This window comes from Falco biarmicus, chromosome 4 (genome assembly GCF_023638135.1).
Source record: "Falco biarmicus isolate bFalBia1 chromosome 4, bFalBia1.pri, whole genome shotgun sequence".
In the NCBI taxonomy this organism is placed as follows: Eukaryota; Metazoa; Chordata; class Aves; order Falconiformes; family Falconidae; genus Falco; species Falco biarmicus.
The window spans coordinates 65764098-65783708 of record NC_079291.1 but is presented as its reverse complement, the minus strand read 5'-3'; the positions used below and the strand labels follow the sequence as shown (position 1 = coordinate 65783708).

General features: G+C 46.3%; 1 protein-coding gene across 5 annotated transcripts; it reads right to left on the bottom strand.

Moving 5' to 3' along the window:
• Positions 1-530: 530 nt before the first annotated feature.
• MBD3 (methyl-CpG binding domain protein 3) lies at positions 531-18654 on the bottom strand. Of its 5 annotated transcripts, none has more exons than XM_056338345.1 (9): positions 18167-18402; positions 17047-17194; positions 13550-13606; positions 10686-10845; positions 8798-8935; positions 6225-6315; positions 5554-5731; positions 4095-4292; positions 531-2454 (listed from the first exon to the last, which is right to left on the bottom strand). In XM_056338345.1, exons 4-8 carry the CDS (start codon positions 10785-10787, stop codon positions 4100-4102), a joined length of 702 nt encoding a protein of 233 aa, XP_056194320.1. In that variant the 5' UTR covers positions 10788-10845; positions 13550-13606; positions 17047-17194; positions 18167-18402; the 3' UTR covers positions 531-2454; positions 4095-4099. The 5 variants fall into 5 exon arrangements, with proteins under 5 accessions (XP_056194320.1, XP_056194319.1, XP_056194317.1 ...); XM_056338344.1 differs by having other exon boundaries at positions 17080-17194; XM_056338342.1 differs by lacking the exons at positions 17047-17194; positions 18167-18402 and adding an exon at positions 18584-18654.
• Positions 18655-19611: the final 957 nt, after the last annotated feature.

Genomic DNA, 19611 nt, shown 5'->3' with positions numbered 1-19611 from the left:
GTGGTGAAAACGCAGGAGTTGGCACATAAAGCTGCCAGCAGTTTAAACTTGATATTCAACGCATCACAATATTAGTATCAACATCTCAGTCATCTAAGTTCTGGTGCTACATATGCTTTGAATATATTCAGGTTCAAATAAAAGTAAGCAAAGCCATCACTAGATACTAAACAAGTTTTAAAAAGGAAGTCGTGTCAGAATGAGATTGCCATGGTCAAAAGAACACCCCTAGTACGGCTTAAAAACCGCTAGAGTTGAGATTCCAAGGACTGTATCAGCAACTTGCCCCCTAGACGGGACACCCTGGCAGCCTCTTCCTTGGTGAGGACACAGGATGGCTCTACAGCAAGAATGGACTGGCTTTCCACAAGTTCCACTCTGTACGCCCCTCTGCCAGGTCCCAGATCTCAAGATCCCAATCTCAGAATGGAGCCCTCAGCAAAAAAATGCAAGAGCGTGTCCGCTGAAATCACTGGAAGGGGCATAGCACAAAAACTCCGGGTAGGGGCTTGATGCAGACTAGGAGAATCTCCGCTTTGTGAGAAACATTTAATTCAACACAATGAATTACAAGAGGACAGATTTACAGAATAATAACCGTAACAGACTGTTCAAAAAGGAAAATAATTTTCACTGGCTGCAGTACCAGGTAATGTTCCCCAAAGCAAGACTTGGTAGAGCAGCAGCAAAGTACAATTCAGTCTTCTTGCAGTACTCCAAATGAGCAATAGCAAAGAATTTTGTATTTTCAAATCTTTAAGAAAAGAGTTCATATAGTATCAATCACTTTGCCATGGGATATTTTTCAAGGAGCAAAAACCTATTCAGATCACTAAGCTGAACTACTCCCAAAGGCTATTACTTTCCAGGCAATCCCCCTGGTCCCTTGCTGTCACTGCTAATCATTCTTACATGATAAAGGCTCTGGGAGCTACTTTCTTCCCCAAGTTTTGGGATACCAACAACTTGTACAATTGGTTAGTGGCACAATATTTAATCCACCAGTTTATACTGTACTCTCAGCTGAGACGTCCACGCATGAATTATGCAATGGATACCCTAAGACTAAAATAACTTTTGCAACCTAGTCAGCACATCCTCCAAGCTATAAACTCTCACCTCCTCCCCATCTTCTCCTCCCCTCTCCCTATCCTCCCTCCCCAGGTAAACTCATTTTTAGCCACAAGTTACCCCAATGTGCTCACAGATGTACTAGAAGAGACTGAAGAATCAATCAAGGTACCCACGGTGAAGCCAAATACTTATAAACACATTAAGGCAGGTTTCACATCATTTCATTTTTGGACACAAAATGCTGGTCACTTCACTGCACATGCAAATAAGAAAGATTTAATACTTAATAAAAAGCTTTAAATTCGTTTTTAAGATATCAATTATAGAAAAATCAAACTTTTTCCTTTCTTGTTTTAAAAGAGGTCAGAACATTACTGCACACAGAAGTAGATGTGTAGACACACCTATTGGAATGGATCCCCTTCCCTCCACACACACAGAAACAGAGGTCAGGGTTCTTGGCACCAGAAGAGAAAGGAGGAAGTTTTCCTCATTGTCAGTCAGAAATGAGGCATCCTTCCATTCTGAGTTGAGAAGGTCCTTCTGACTGGACTTAACCCAAAGTAAAATATACCACAAAGTGGGTATATTTATCTTCGAACTTTATTCGGCTACACTCAAGACATCCACACAGCTCCATATCAAAAACGTGCACGGTAGTGCCTTCAGTGTGGTGCTGGAACTAACTACAAAACTGATTGCCATTGATGTAAGACCAATTCCTCAAGCGTAACTCCCCCTACTCACCAAAGGTGGAGGAGGCACTGGCAGTTCATCTCTGAGACTACGCTTCCAAGACCAATGTGGTCTTGCGAGGAAAAGGAAATTCAGTGACCCAAATTGACACATGGAATGACAACCCACAACATAAAATGACCTCCCTACAGTCTGGTACAAACAGGTAGCCTACAGCAGAGTAGCCAAGGAGTGAAACAGCATCTCTCTCACTTGTGTTAAGAGAGAAAAGTGTTTCTATGGGTCATTGTTAAAAGGTACTTTGATAGAAAAGTTTAAAAATGTATCACCTATCACTGACCCACAACAAAAAAAGAAAAAAAAAAAAAGACAGGAAATTTGGTTCCTTGTATTTTCCCTCCCACTATTTTATATTCCTTTATTCCCTCCCACTTTTGCATTTCCGATTACCCTACCCCTTTAGAAAAAGGAAGGGGAGTAGAGTTTAGTCAGGTTCCATCTTCAAAACTACCCAGCAATTAATGAACCATCAGCTTCTCAACGTTTCCTGAAGTGTACATCAAAATGGTCACAGGTACAGTTGGATTGTTGGTGCAATTTACTCGGCAGACACTCTTGGCTCTGTAAATAGTTGTGCTGACCCTGCTGATAGGGTTTATACTGGGAATTCTTAGATGGAACTCCCTAGAAGAAAGAGGAAAAAAAGAGCTTGTAAGTCAGTATGAACTTTTTATACCTTTATAGAAAGTCGGCCTTTAAATGAATAAGGCACCACTGCCATAACATATCCATTCATTTCTTTATCTCCTGGTTTTCACCTTCAGCAGTTTGTTCTGGTTCTTTGCTGTTGCCAGACCTTTGTAGTAGAAAGGAATGCAAGATACTCACTGTCCAAATAAAGCTACCGTTCATGGTGTGGTAAAACAGGAAAATAGAAAGCCCAAGATATAAGATGGTATCTCCCAAAGGCCAAACAGATTTCATGTTATAATCGACCTTCCAGCTTGAAGGATTACTTAACATAAATCACTCTTCCTTCTACCTGAAATACAGCTGCCACTCCCTCCAAAGAGGCTTTTCTTTTCCTCTGCTATTCGTGCTAAAAATTCCTTTTCTTTTCCCCCCCCCTCCACATTCTTGACTCTTGCCTCACAGGCTCTTGGATGTGCATAATGGAAGCACCCAGGGTACCGGCTACCCCATTTCAGTGACAGAACACTAATTGCTTTTCTTAGGCTAAAACTTAAAACGATCAAAAATTCAAATCAGCAAGTTCTGTTTTCATCTCACTGCATGAGCTCCGCTGACGACACGCACAGCGCTCCTGGCTAGGGTTACATCAAAGGAACACAGCAAGGAAAAACTGCTTCGTAGCATGGGGTGCTGTCCCTGCCCAGCGCAACACGCAGCAGCGAAGGGAACTCCTGTTGGTGTATCTTGACTTGGCCTTACAGATCTGCCTTTTTCTGCATGGCTACACTGTAAAAATTCATTATTCAGAGCTATTTTGGCTTACAAGACAATAAAAAAAGACTCTAATTGCACCTTTAAAAAGTTCCACTGCAGAAGTGCAAGTCAGAGACACACCTGAGAACAAGCAGCAAGCCCCCTGTGATACTTTCAAAGGATGCAGAACGTAAAGGCACGTTTCTGTGCATCCTGCAGTTATATCGTTACACAACTTTAAACTTTTCAGACATTTCCAGAGTTTAAACATATATATTCTTCTGTTGCTTTCAGTTTAGAAATTCCCACCACGCATAAGTTTTTTAGCAACTTCCCTCTTTTGGTAATCAGCTTGCCTTTTTTCTAACTTTCTGTAAATATGATTTAGAAAATTCCATAAACATGCCCTCTAATATACCCTGCAAGAAAATGCAAAAGTGAGAGAAAAAGGCAGGCAGAGGGAGAATCTGAGTCCACGAGATGTCAGCTGTCCTTTCTGCCCACAGTGTCCTCTTGCCTATCACAGGCAGGAATAAATAAATAAATAGGGGGGTAAAAAATGACATCACAAGTAAATGAATTTTTAAGAACTGATCCACTTTCAAGACAGAATCTTTCAAGTGTTTACGGGCACGCACTGGTTACGCTTTCAGCCCATCTGACACAGCCCTAAGGCCCAGAACACTCCGTGACCACACAAGCACTCACCAGACATTACTCATCAAAATACTTGATTTGTAGCTGAAAGCATGGCTACTACACCTTTAAAAGTGCACGATAAAAAGCAGATCTGTCAATATATACTACAGGCCCTTCTGAAAACACTTCTGCCTTTAATGTAGTACAGTTTAAGGTGAGAAAGGATGCTGCCACGTTACCTGGACTATACATTCTCCATCTCCTGGTCATGGTCCTGCTCCTCCTCCTCCTCTTCCTCTTCTCCTTCTTCCTCGCCTCCTTCTTTCTCTGAAGGAGCTTCCCCATCTCTTGCTATTTCCTCTACGTGGGCAAGCATGTCAGCCATCAGGGCTTCCTCCAGCCTCTTCCGCACCTGCTGCACCAGTTCCTCTTGCTTCCTGCCCCAAATCAACGAACACCAACATCAACCCTCAAAGCTGGCTCTTTCAAGGGAAATTAATCTTAAATCACTCATGCATGAGGCTCAGCAGACAAGCACGGCTTTGAAAGAGCCCTCTGTAAGAAATGCATATTTAAAAAAATTGCCTGGCATTATACTATAAGTGAAGATGAAATAAACACTTTAAAAAAGGTTGTCCAATATTTCCCGTTACAAGTCCTTAGCATTGATTGCAGCATTTTTAATTCTGGCTGAAATTTGCTTAATCTAGCAGCTGACTCGAGGCTTTTTTTTTTTTTTTTTTTTAAACTCCTAGTACTAATATTAATTTAAACAAGAAAAAGTCAACCTACCCTGCTCAGATTTCCAATAATGAAACTGGAGAAAATTAAGTTTCTGACCATTTCAATCTTTTTGCTCATTTCCCTTTTGGGCCACAATCTTAAATTTTACAGCTCCTTTTGTGTCAAAGTCATCGTAAAGAAGTGATCAACAGTCAGTGGCTCACGGGACTCCTGGTTCATCTCAGCCACAGGAAATCATAAAGTTACAAAAAGACCATTTTCCCTGGCCATTCATGTATAAATCCAGCACAAAAAAAGGCATCCTATTTATCAGTCAAACAGCCAAAACAAGTACTACCTTTAAATGCTGTTAATGAATGCAAAGTAGCGTGCTTTCAGGTTAGTGTCTTTGCTATATTCAGCTCTCTATCAAGTGCTTAAAGCTAGATTTGACCAGGCTTGATTTAGCAATATAATTAATTACTGAAAGCAAGCTATACCTAAATACATTGCATCCTTGTTCGCTGCCACCGCAGCAGTTAGTGCTTTTATTTGGTCCTGTGCTGACACAGTAAGGTGAAGAGAATCGAATCGCACTCCTCAGGATTTCTCCAATCCCTTCTTGGCTTAGAGGTGCCTTAATCAAGGTTACTCCAATTCAGACGCCTTTTTCATTAAAAGGAGACGTACTCTGACATGAAAAACAAACATGAACCTGAAACCTCAGAGTAACTGAGCACAGTCAAAATAAAAAAGAATGGGCTTCAAGTACATGCCTGTATGACAGCAGCTTTGTGTAACAATTTTTTTCTACTCTACTGATAAAGAGGCATCCAAATTAATTCAGCAAGCCACAGTGCTCCATCGGATATTTATAACTTGCCATTGGGGAAAACAAAAGAAAAATAAAAAAGGGTACTGTTTTACCACAAGAAATCTTGTTCCAAGACAGTAAGCGATATTTCTAGTTAATACCTAATATCTTCATCTGTCACCATAAATGCTTTGCAAAGTGGCTGTGAGGTATTTAGCCAAACTCCAGGATTCTTCTCTACGGCCGCAGACAGCTGTCCAGTGATCGGCATCGTGCTAGTGTGCAGAGCACTAGCGATGGCAGAGAGAAGGGTTTCATCAGTGCAACCAGGTCCAACCCCTGCAAGCAGGAGGAAGAGCCGTGATCAGCTTTGCACAAGACAAAAGAACAGCGCATCAGGACAACGGGCATTATTTTAGTTTTAATGGCAAAGCACGCACCGTCATTTAGAAATCTAACACAATGAAATCCCACTCCTAAACATTTCTAACAGCAGCTGTACAACTCTCTCCGATGTTGTTTAAATCAGATGAATTACTGATTTTGTTACAACAAATAAAAAAAATAATGGGGAATGGAAGCCGTTTCCATTTTCCTTCTGCAAAATGAACAACAACAACAAAAAAAAGTCAAGAAGCTTTGTTTCAGCATCTCCTCAGGATGAAGGGCACCGAGCCTTCCAGCCAAAGCACTAACAGTTCCTGCTGAAGCAGGAACGGGCCCCAGCACTGACAAGCACTGGAGAACAAGGAGGTCAAACACAATACCTTCAGATCACTGCTGATTGGTATCAAAACGCCACCCCTGGAGTTAAGGGCAGACTCTTGATTACCTTGTAAACCTTTTGGAAGGTCCATTGTTTTCACCAGCTCCTCTGCAATGTCAAAAGCATTCAGTCCACTTAATTTCTTCTCCCAGAAGAGCTGACATCAAAGAAAGTGTTTATTGGCACAAAACAGAAATGGAATCGACAACTGCACAAAGCACCTGCTTAGTATCAAAAGAGGGAAGAACACTGCTGCAGACAATTTTATATTGGATTTACTACAGAAGGGGTCTGCCACGTCTGATGGCAGGGAACTATGCTCACAACAACTCTGTCCTCATCTGCTGCCTTGAAAAAGACTTTCTTTTCTGCAGGGACCAGTACTTTCACTGCTTCTGAACTGGAACAGCAAGGCAAGGCTTGCTGGCTTTCATGTCAGTGCACGTAGTGTCGGACAGCCCTTTTTACACTCCCGTTCCTCTCTTGCTGTCCCACATACACCACAGAAGTTAAGGAATGCAAGAATTGTATCCAAGCTCTTCCCAAGGTAAAGCGTTACTTCATTCCTCCCCAGCTGTTTCTCACGACAACAACCATGTCTGATCCTTTACTGTATTTTGAATCACAGGTTCTCCTCAAGCTTAGGCACGTGTGAGTGGATGGCCTGGTGGGAAGTCAAGATACTTTACCTAGATACACCTTCAACTCTTTAACTTATGTGTGTAAGGATGACAAATGAGTAGCTACAGTACCATTCCTCTTGCAGGAAAGCAATTTTATCTAGGCATTGAGAAACCAACAATTTACCCCAAGCAGTCCACAAACATCCTCTTTGATCCTGCCAAAATCAACCGAACCCACACTATTTTTCCGATCACCAGTTCCCAACAAGTGGAACAGGGACAGTCCCAGCTAAAGCACACGGGCTGGATATTCTCTAGCCACACCTTTCAAACAGGTGAATTTTAAGCCAGCACATGACGGGACTCAGCACTGCTTTCAAATTCTGAAGAAACATTGGGAGTTGTGCTGATCAGGTTACAATATGCTGCAGTCTGGTAAAATATTTCAAAGCTGTAATTCAACAGACCCTTAGATGTATAATGCAGAGAAGGACACAAAAAAGAGCAATTTTGCCCTATTCTATGCTATATCACAGAAAATGAAATATACAAACCAGTACGTGTATATATATTACAATACAGTGTATATAGATATATTTGTTATATCTACATACATATACAGATAAAAACTTCTAAAGGACCTTTTCTCAGAAAAGGGACTCCAGTGCCACCATAAACAAGGAAAGACTACATAAGGAAAGCACAAGCAGAGTCTAGGAAGCTGCATTACAACAAGTAGTAACGGGAGCAGCGAAAGCACACAGGTCAGGTTACAACACTTTTGCTACTGGAGCTGATCTCTGCTGTCTAACAGATCGCATTCACACACCAATCTGTACTCACATAGCAATATCTTCCACAACAGGGATACAAATCTCTATTCAGCTCAAAAGTTTTGCATATCAACACTGTATCTTTAGTGTCATCTTGTATTGTCTTAACTAGCCAAGGAATAGCAATGATGTTATGAACATGTACGCTCTACCTCCTTAGGAAACCATGCTAAAACCCTACCAAAAAAACCCCTGTCCCAAAACACATAAAAAAACCCCACCAAAAACCACGACAAAACCAACCACCCAACTCCATTTCAAATGGAACCTATCACACATTTCACAAAGGTAGAGTTTAAGTACGCAGAAGAAGTTTTCAGTGTGAGAGGTGGGGTAGTTTATAGGGTATTTTTGAAATCTATTTTGTTAAAATCACCTTCCTTCTTGGATTGATGTGTTTTTAATTCCGCTAGACCCACAAGAGTTTGAAATGTACTGATAATCGAGACCGATGACAGCATCTGAACAGACTAATAAAGCTGAACATCTCGTTTCCATAAGTCATAAAGATGGACTCGTTACAGGAAAGGATTCACAGAACCCTTTGGTGTGAGCTTTGCACAGGACACAGCATCACAGTATGATAAGAAAACCACTTTGATTTTGTATTGTAACAACATCCCAAGTGGATTTATGACCTTATTCATACACGTAGAGTTAGCTACTAATGATACACGCATCTAAAAAAAAAGGCCCACGCAGGGGTCACAATCCCTTGCACTACATCACAAACACCACATTGTATGTGGTCTGTACAGGAACAGGAATTTCTTGAAACACAGAATTCCTATACAACTGGAACATTTGATAGTGATTCTAATCACAATGTGAGTGTCCCCTAAAGTAGTTATGATGTCTGTCTAAATTTGTACGATAACACTTGATTTCAGCATTAAGGAAATGAAGGCTTAACTGCAACAGAATTGTAATCTAAACGAAGGCTGGAGTCTAGTTGTAAATCACAGTGCAGACAGCACATCGACTATATATTGGAAATGGGGTCTGGCTCAATTGTAAAAGCTGGGAGCGCTGTAAGTTATTGTTTCTGAAATATGAGAGACTTCAGATTGCCACGGACTATCTGTTCAGCATCACAAATTAAAGCAGTTTATTTTGGGACCCTCCCAGCAGCAAAATCTGGAGTTTGGTAGTCCTGGAGAAGTTACTAAGCTGCACGCCTTACCTGCCGGGGCTGGTCCACAGCTTTCTGAGGATCACTCTTCACCTTATTGCTGGGATGGTTTGTGATCTTTGTGACGGGTTGTTTGAATATGGAGGCTGTCTGCCTAACAGGCAGTGCTGTGTTCAAATCAGGCTTGCCCTAAAAATTTCAAACAAAAGGAGGGGGAGAGCCCACAAAAAATATTTTCAAGTTTTTGAAATACTACTACAGCCATAAAGATATACAGCAGGGAAGAGCAGAGAACATGGACTTGAAAACTTGTCTGATCTCAAGCCATGTGAGATAGACTGCTAAAAATGCATAACTACATTCAAATCTTGCCTTAGACCTATCAAAATCAAACATTTTCCACTCTTTCACATTCTACTTAAAATGCTAGCCTCCTCTCTTTCTAGTTTATACACACAGGTTTTAACACAAATTTGAAAGAATTTAGAAGTCAGAACACTGAGTTTGCACGTTGATGAGCCACTTGTAGAACACTAGAACAAAGGATTTTGACATGATATTTGTAATAATCAAAAAAATCATGAAGTCTGATTTAGAAAGCGTTTTGTGAATCCAGAGTTTCTGAACCATTCTGTTTAAATCCAGTTGTGGACACCAACAAGCAAATCAATACAGGTGGAACCTTGATCACTTTTTCTACCTTCAGTTCTTAACAAACCTCAAGTTTTTAAATGGAGCTTATAACAATCAATTTTTCACTACATGACTGCGTTTTATGTTAGTGGAAACATAGGAAGACTGTTCCGCATTCCCAAGATCTAACATGCAAATCTTGAAATGGCTGTAGGACACACTTTGTTCTTGAGGATGCAGACACCGCATCTGCTTAACATATTTATTCATGAGATGTAGAAAAGATGTATTCAGGACAAATATTCTGAACCATCTGTGTGCTAATCCATTTATAAGCCAATGATAACTATTCATACATTTATTAGAAGGCCTGGCCAGAATTTTTAGCCTGTGAGATGTGTGTTAGCTGCTGGTCTCTGCAGCGAAGGCATGCTTCTTTTAAAATACCACCACAGCTCCTAGCGCTATAAGAAAATGCTCTAATCACTCTGATGATGATGATTCTTGACTGGTTGACATATTTAGAAAACAAGCATTAGGCTGTTTTCCACATTTAACGTTTAGGTGCACAGGAATAAGCTTTTGGGTTCTGAAAAAGCTTTTAGCATCCAAGGAAGATACTCAAGAATGCCTTGAGCCCATCTATCCAGACAAGCAGTATACCAATGTCACTGTAATCCTGACTAAACCTGAGCAATCAAAATTACCAGGTGGCAATTGGACTCTTATTTTGTTCTACAAACAGGCCTTGCCACCCTCTTGCCGCTTCAGCTTTTTGCCCGCAATGCATGCCCTCCTTAGCTCAATTCCAAAGCAGAGACACCAGCATGGCCTATGGAGAGTTCCAGGGAGCTGCTTGCAGGAGGCTGCGTTATCTCCTCATCCCTCCTGCCCCACACCACTCCTCTCCCCCAGAGCAAACGCTAGCACAGAGCGGAGCCACTGCACAGACACAGGAGTCAGCTGGAGATCTGGGGCTCTGGAGAAGATCCTGCTGGAGAAGGTGATCTCACACTCCAGGAAGGGGAAGAGAGAAAGATGCCAGCCCTCCCTCCAGCCCTTCTGTACAGAAGATTTAGCAGTTCCGCAATATTCTTCCACGGTGTCAGTACCCTGGAAGAATCAGTGAATTGCAGTATTTGTCCAACACCTCGTAACAGAGATGTTATCTCATACAACTCGAGTTACACACATTAATTACAAAATGCTTAATTTTCACGCTATCACAGATACTGTTCTGAGAGGCAGTCAGGCCAGAACAATAGAAGACAGAAAGGAGAAAGCTGCCACTGCCTCTTAATCTTACTTTGGCTTGGTTGGAACAGTCATAGCGCATCCTCTGCCTGTTCTTGTTCATTTTATTCATCAACATTTTTCCTGTGCGGAAGTCAAAAGTGCTCAGGTCCATCGAGCTCCCCAGGTAGCGTGCCAGCTGGGGCTTACTTCGGAACTTTTTACCACTTGGGCTGAAAAAACACAGAAGAGAAACAAGGAGGAAAATTAAAACCCTCTGGGACTTCAATACCAGCACTCGCTGCAACTCAGGAGAGGCAAATTTTATTTCCTTCATGAAAAACAACACAAGCTGAACTTCCCAGAATAAAGCTCACATTAAACTCTAAATGGATATTACTGCTTTCATATAACTCCTTCTCACGATTACTGTGGAAGAGGCAACTTAAGTGCAGGTCATGTTAAAATGTTTTTATACATGAAAAGAAAGATTCAGACCAGGTATAAACAAACATAGCATAATTCACACAGTAAGTGCCACGGGAGATACCAGCACTGATGCACTTATCACTCAGTTGTCTCAAAAAATAAATGCCCATTTCAAGTCTAACTTCTTCTCCCAGGGGTGTTAAGTTTGAGTAGCACCACAAACATCTTGGACTCCTTCCCCCTCTGCCCTGAATAGTACATTCAGGGCTGACCACAAGTCTTTGGAAGCATTCTGAACACTTCAGGATTACACAGGAGCGAGGAGGAAGAACTGATGTTAACTGCTGACAAGCTGCAAAGCAAAGAATTACAAAGCTCCAGCGATGCAAAGATAGAGGTCAAAACCTTGGAAAACTTTCCGTTAGCGGCAAAATGGAAGAGAGATTCTTTTTAAACACCTGGTTTCACAGGAAAGACTACAACCTGGCAAGGAGGCACAGTTACTCCAGCTCCTCACTGTTGCTGGTTTTGTGTTTGGGTTTTTTTGGTTTTTTTTAATAATAGAACATGACCTTTTGCACTACTTCAAAAAGCACTGCTAGGTAAGCTCTTTATTTTTTTATGCATAAAGCAAAAATAAATTAATGTGTTATGATTGCAGTATAGAACTGTAAGCATGAAGTATTCTTCACATTCTCATTTAGCATCATAACAATGCCTCTTTTTATTCCCTTAATTTCTCTCATTTCTGTTTTTCTGCATCTTGCTACTTGCATATTCAGTCTTGGTACCCATCTAGGAGAAGCTTACTCCACACACCAAGCACAGGTTAGTTGGGTGAAAGGCATTTTAAAACCAGAAATGCCAGTTACCACCCCACTCCTATTTATCCATTTTCTTCTTTTAAAGAGCTGTTAGTAGCGTTTGAATATTTTTTTCAGCCATACTGCATGGCAGCAGGGTGATCTCCTCCCTCGCCTACAAACACCCTCCGCTCTCGGTGTACCACCACTGAGAAGAGGTAAGGCCACTTCCCAGGGAGACCTCACTGACAGGTACCCACCGTACGCCGTGGTGGTACCTGCAAGTTCAACAACTCAACTCGTAACTTCACAAAATGCCAAGCGTTGAACTTCAGGTGACTGGAAGCAACACCTACATATTAGAGTCTCTACCTGGTTTTTCTACTGAGGAGAGAAATTATATCAATGCAACTTAGACCTGCCAGAGACAAATTAATGCCAATGAGGTTCAGATGCTTTCTAAGGACAGCTGGAGCTCTGTAATTAAGGTTACCTTCTGTCACTCCTGAAGTCAGAAATGCAGGCTATTTGTTGCAAGGTTTCTACTTGAAGGCCAGGAATAACTTGAAATAGTAAAGTCCTCACAGGATGAGAGGAAAGAAGCATTACTATCTCAGCAGCATAGACTCTGCTCTGCCACAGGGGTGGTGTTCCCATTGGTAAGATACCAACGGTCTCTCTGGGGTCTTCTCAATGGAAAAAAAAAACTCAAAGGAAAAAGCCTCTTTTCCACACATTAGCTGCTTCCCCAAAGCCTTTATTAGGGGAAAGGTCTGAAAAAACAGCATAAGCATACAATTTCTAGCACGGGACATTGGTAGACCAATTAGTTCAAGTCAGACTGTATATGCAAAAAAAAAAAAAAAAAAATAATTACAAAAACCCCAAAACAACAGAGAGAACCAAAGTATTAAATGCTCTCAAAAAACCTGAAAGCCAAGGTTAATACAAATAATACTAAAACTGAAAAAGTCTCTCAAAGGACTTAATAACCAAAAGGTTGTGATCACCCCCCATACAGCATCTGCTCAGGAAGCTCCTGGCCGCAGTTGCTCCCAAGCTGCTTATCCTGCCGTGTATCTGCTCCCTGCCACCACCGCTGCTCAAGCATGAAAGCATTCATGCAAATGTACAGTTACCCAGATGGGGAGAATAATCCATCTTTAGAAGGTAGGGAGAAGAGGAAGAAACACTTTATTACTGGTTATTCCTCAGCTGGACCAGTTCACTGCAGAACTGCACAAATACTCAGGCCAGAAGATGACACACAGAGTAGGAATAAGCAGAGAGGAACAGAGACTGGATCCAGACTCAAATCTGAAACCACTTTTTAAAAATGTAAAGGGAGTTATATGCCTCTGTCCAGAAAAAGTAATAATAACCAACTCCAGCAGCTTTCAGGCCAGAGCCATCGCTGCCATCAGGAGAAAACCCTGCTATATGAACAACGTGACACTGCTTCCTCTTCCAAGATCTGCAGCTCCAGTTTATGGTTTAGTGTCTTAATAGTTTTAAAAACAATACATTACAGTGAATCGTGCACTCAGAAGCACAGTGTAACTTTCAGAACAGAGCCAGACATGCTCAGAGACAGTATATTAAATGAACATAGCCCTTCAGCTTTTTGGTTTAGTATGTGTTCTAGTAATTTTTGCAACAAATCTGAAAAGCTGCTCAAAGTCCACATACATCTGAAAAAACCCACCTGAAATGACTCAGAGTCCTGTCTCTTCCTGGGGAAGCTTGGCCCAAAGGAAAAGCACTGAAATGTTCAGAAGAAAAATTTTTATTATGTCTTGAAAAAGGCATAATTTCTGGAACAATGGGGAACAAAGCTAGAACTCAAAGCAGACAGTAAAGTTGCTCAGTAAACACAAGCAGAAAGGAAGCAGCCGGTGTGCTCTGGAGCTCCTGGGGTCCCCGCCGGCAGCAGCGTGCTTGGTAGGACACCACCACTGAGGGCACCTACAGACACCGGAGAGGGTCAAAGGGCAGGGTGGGGGCAGCCAAAAACCCACAAAACTTGAGCAGCTGCGATTGCCTGCTGCACACCACAAGGCACAGAAACAGTAAACCAGCACTTACGGATTCTGAACATTGTTCAAATGCTTACATGCCCTTTAAATGTCACAAAATAGAAAATTTACCCCCTTCCACTCCAGAGCAAAAGCTTTGCTCTGCACTCGTGTTTTTGATATGCAAAGACTTTGAAGAGACACACCTTGGTATGAAGCTGCAAAAGCCAACCTCTTCTGAACAACGCTGATACTGCGATCGCCTTGTACTTGGTTCCTGAATTAAGGTCTTTCACACTTCAACACGTTACGAAAAGCAAGGCAACTGCAAAGTTGCAAACGATTTTACATGCTCGTCCATCAAAAGCTCCAACACATTATCTGCTGGCACAGCCCGCCTAACAAAACGAACCGAAGAGGACTGAGGGGTGGTATGAGCAGACCCAAGCCACCCTCATTTATTATTCACAGACTTTTTGGGCGCAGACTAAGCTGAATGCTTGGCAGCCTATTGAAAGGCCAGGAGCTGCCAGGTGCCTGCTGCTCTCCATGTGCAGCTCAGCCTTTGTTTCCTGCCTTATATTCTTAAGGGGAGACCGACCGCAAGCCCAGGCCCTCTCCCCTCCTCCCTCATTACACAAGTCTCCTCCCCTCCGCTCTCCCCGTTTAGCCTACACAGGATCTGCACAACTTAGAAAGCAAAGGACAAAAGACAAAAAAAAAAAAAAAAAAAGCCATGAACAAACCCAGATGTCGCCTGCCTTTTACAAAAAATGGAGAGAGGAACAGCCTAGGTAAAAAGGGTGATCAACAGCATATACTCAAAGCCTCATCTCCTCGGTGGAGGGGTGATGGGTATAATGCAAAATGTTTTTTCCTTCCCTCTTTCAATCGTGCTTCCTCCTGCACAGAGCTGGGGAGTCACAGCCCACCCCAGCCTCCCCCCCACTGCACTTCTCTCCCCATCTCTACTCCAGGCAAAGTGCGGCGTGGGGGGCCCTTTGGGTACTGTATGCGCACAACACTGCTTCCTACGGAGAGATGTGTACCCTGGGACACCTGACAGACTGCCACTGCTGGTCCCCCCTTCCTGCAGCATCTGCGCCAAGTCCTGCCTCAGTGGTCCCACACTCCAACAATTCTGTTATCCCGGGACAGGCCAGCACAGACACTCGCAGCTTTCACCAGAGCACATAAAAAGCATTGGTGTGAACAAGCAAGACCAGGCGACATCTCCAGTTGCCATAACCCACCCCACAACTTCACAAATCTGAACAGCAGCATCTCCCCATCCCTCCGTAAACGGGTGCCCTGCATGGAGCAGCCGTGGGGAATCGAGCTGTCCCTTGCCAGCACAGCTGTCCCAAGCAATATTTACATGCACATGGAGGCCCCACACCGCTGCCAGCAGTGGCGTGTAAGGGATGCTCCCTGCCCCACAGGGCAATGGGGTTGTCTTTGTTCAGCAACTTGGGCTCCAACCACACAAAACCCACCAGAACAAAGAACTTTGATACACACAAACTCTCTCAGATTTCCAGAAGCACCTCACCCCCAAACAAGAACCTGAGTGGCAGTCCCATAACACAGGAACCAGCCCAAATATAACCAGACATTTTTATAAGGCTCATCTCGAGTATCATAACAACTTCCCTGGGGGTGCTGCAGGTAAAACAGAACAACCAAAAAGGACCAAAGTACAGGCCCAGTAAAAGCATTCTCCTTCACAATTTTTTTTTTTTGAAAAAAAAAGTATATAGACCAAAATACACTTTGATTGTGTTAAAAACACTTTCTTCAACTTTTTAGGTAGGTGCTACATAGGTAAGAAATTCACAACAAAATAAGCTTCACCCAAGAGATTAGTCAAGTCTTCCAGAACACCAATTATCAGCAACTCCTTGAAGTAGAGATGAGCAGCAATCCCAAACTTCTCAGACACTTTGCCATCAAACCTTCAGCAGAAAAACACTATGAAGAAAAGCCACACAAAGCAGCACTAAATTCTCCTTCCCCTAGCTGAGAACACTGAGTTTGAAGAGAGCCTTTGTAGCTAAAACTCTCTCAAAGATGACCCACCACTTCAACAACATCCTTGATACACTTCCCCTCCTGAAATCCTGCATCCCTGCATGTTTCCTGCTCGCTCCGAATTTGGCCCACAAGCCCCACCGCACTCCTGGGCTTCCCAACAAGCCAAAGGCAGATGAGAGAACACACTCCAGCTGAAAAACTTCTGCACAATCAACAGCTGGTAAGCACAAGGTTATAGGCCTGTTCCTAAAAATCTGCCCAGAGACTTACACCTCAAGGAGGGTTTAATTTCCAGCCAGTGATCGGCTCGCACAGCCTCAAATCTCACGGGCTGAACATACTCGGCACAACCCCATTTGTCTTGCCACCCCCAAAGCAGAACTCGACAGAAACATTCACGCAGAAAGCACGTGCTGCTAGTACTCAGGGTTACAGAAGGAAATCTCCAAACAACGAGCACAGCAGCCCTAAACAACGGTTCGGAAAAAAGCAGTAACCGCCACCCCGCTGCTGACCACCTCGGCTCAGCATTAATTCTCAAGGCTGGTTATTGCAGACATGAGCGCTCGTTTCCAAACCATGCATGCAATTTTCCACAAGCACTTACTGCATCTGTACATTCAGGGTAGCCAGACAAAAAAAATCATCCAGGTAAACAACAGGCAGAAATAGCAGAGGGATTAATAAATTGCCACACACATTTTTTCTGCTCTAAGGTACAGCAAAATGCAACAGTAACCAAAAATTAGTGCAGCAGGGCCCTATTATACCTTTGATCTCTGTCCAAATTGATATAAAGGGAAAATCCATTATAACTCAGGAACAACAAATATGCTAAAAAACATCCCCTCTCCCCCTCTTTTTTAAGTTCAGCTCCAAGACCACAACTTTACAAATGAAGTAAGTTCTTGGCAAAACAGACATCTTTAAAGCTTTCAGCTGCACCTCCTCTAGTTGCTGCTGGTGGTCTTTTCTTCTCCCTGCAGACTCCTAGCTGCAGTGACGGAGCCAGCACCTCCAGCTTTACACTCTGCAGGATGATGTTTGCTGGTTCACCCGCCACCCAGCATGGCACGCTTGCCTCACCACCATAATCTGATTTTTTTTAAAAAAACCCCATGCAATCTAACACGCGCAGGAGTTGATCGCATACGTTTTGCTGACTAGAAAGGCCAGATAAGGACACCTGGATAACTTCTGCGACGCTCCTGCAGCTCCCGACGGACCTAAGTTTCACACATCAGCTCACGGGTGCACTGAGGCTGCTTCTTATGGGTGCAGGAAGGATCCATATGGCCCACCTACAGCCATATGAGACACACACGGGTATTAATAGCAATCCTGCAGGCAGAGCAAGTGGCTCCCCAGCCACATGCTTCCCCCACCAGCAATACTTTCAGGATAGCGCATCCTGAGCCCAGCCCCCCGACTCCCACCTACAGCAACAGCCACCACCGCGGGCAGATGCTTCTTTTTGATGCTCCCCCAAATTCTGATGCTCCCCCAAATTCCTCAACGGACAGAAAAAGCAGCGGACGGAGCCACGGGGCGGCCACTCGCGCCTGGGGCTACTTCACACACACCTCGCCCGGCTGCCGTTAAAATAACCCACCTGTGCTGGCCTGGCAGCAGCCCCCCGAAGCGGATGAGCAGGGGTCCCCCCAAAGGCCGCTGCCCCTCCACACTGGGTGGCTGACAGCTGGGCCGACGGGGGGTAGCGCAGAGCCCCCCACGGTGGTGCACCCCCAGCAGTGCCCCCCCGGGCCTCAGTGTCCCCCCAGCAGTGCCCCCACCGGGCCCCAGTGGTTCCCCCCCTCCCCCCAGCCCCAGTGTCCCGTCAGCAGTGGCCCCCCCAGCAACAGACCCCCGAGCCTCAGTGCCGCCCCTCAGCAGTGTCCCCCCCGAGACTCAGTGTCCCCCCAGCAGTGTCTCCATTGAGCCCCACTGCCCCCCGCCCCAGCCCCAGTGTCCCCTCAGCCGTGCCCTCCCCCCCCAGCAGTAGACCCCCGGGCTTCAGTAACCCCCAGCCGTGCCCCCTCCCCAGCCCCAGTGTCCCCTCAGCAGTGTCCCCCCCAGCAGCAGACCCCCGGGCTTCAGTACCCCCCAGCTGTGCTCCCTCCCCCGCCCCAGTGTCCCCTCAGCAGCCCCCCCAGCACGTCCACCTGTAGCGACAGGCAGGGCCCAGCGACCCCCCCGCCGCGGCCTCCCGCCCCGCCCCCCGGCAGCGCGGCCCGGACCCCCGGGGGCAGCGCGGCCCGGCCCGGCGCTCCCACCTCTTCCGCTCCATCGCGGCGCGGCCCGGCCCGCCGCTCCCTCCGGGCTCCGGTCGCCTCCGCCGGCTCTTCCCGGCCGCCGCGCTCTCCTCCCGCCGGCGGCTGCTCCCCGCTCCCCCCCGCCCCGGGAGGCGGCGCCGGGGCCGCGGCTCGTCCCGCTCCCGCCCGCCGCCCTCGCCGAGCGCGGCCTCCGCCGGGCCCTGGCTCCGCGCTCCGCCGCGGCACTCCCGCCTCCCCGCGCCGAAGGCGGCCGCTGAGCTCCGCCCGCCCCCACGGTTCCGCTCCCGCCCCTGCCACCGCTCCGCCTCCGCTGGATCCCTCCGCCCGCGCGCGCCGCGGCAATATAGTCCCTCCCCCCCGCCCCGCTCGGCGGGAAGCCAGCCCCGGCGCCCCCCTCCCCCTCGGCCCCCGCCCTACTCCAGCGCCGGGCGCCGCGGCCCCCCCCGGTGTCCCGGCAGCGCCGCTTTGGGCATCTTCCCCGCGCCCGCCCCGGCCGGACTGGCGGCGGCTCGGCCCGCGGCTCCGCTGGCGCCCCCTGCAGCCCCGCACCGGCGCGGCAGCCCGGCCCGCTCCAGGGGCACCGGGGCACGGCTGGAGGCGGCACCCCCGGGCACACGGCCCCACGGAGGGGGGCACACGGAGGGGAGCCCACGGGCGCACACGACCCCACGGGGACCCCAGGGCTGTACGGCCCCAGAGGGGGGACCCCAGGCGCATGGCCCCCCGGAAGGGGCACAGCCCCAGAAGGGACCCCTGGCTGCGTGGCCCCCCAGAGGTAACCCTATGGGCACACGGCCCCACAGAGGGATCCCACAGGCACACGGCCCCATGGAAGGGAGCCCCCAGGGCACACGGCCCCATGGGCATGTGGCCCCACGGAGGGGCCACTGGCAGAGCCAGGCCTCGCCCGGTGTTACCTTCCCCCGGGCCGGTGGGCTCCGCACCACGGCCCCTCGCGGGGGCTCCTCCACAGCAGTGGCTCCACGCAGCGCACGGAACCCTCTCTCCTGGAACAGTGTCCAAAAGGAAGTCCAACAAGAAAGAGGGAAACCTGCTCCGGAGGAGATGATGCAAAGACAAAGCAATGACAAGTTTTTCCAAGAAAAAATGCAAACCACAACCTACGGCGGATGGCCAAACCCCACCACAGCACCCGGAGTGTCCGGCATCGCTCACCCTCTCCGAACCCACGTGCTGGAAAACACCAGAGTGGCCAAAGCATGTCAGAGTCTGTAATTTCCCCCAAAGAAGGAATGACATAATAGTAATTATTTTTTTTAAGAACCCTGCACCGACCAACAGTGCCAAAGCGATCACCATCAGGCTTCCAAACAGCGGCGATGCCAGGGATCCTGGCCACAGGCACCGCTCCGCTTTTCCAACTTTTTCTTTAGTCCATTTGAACCTCCGCTGCTTCCTCCGGCCCTCACCTGTGCGATAAGCTG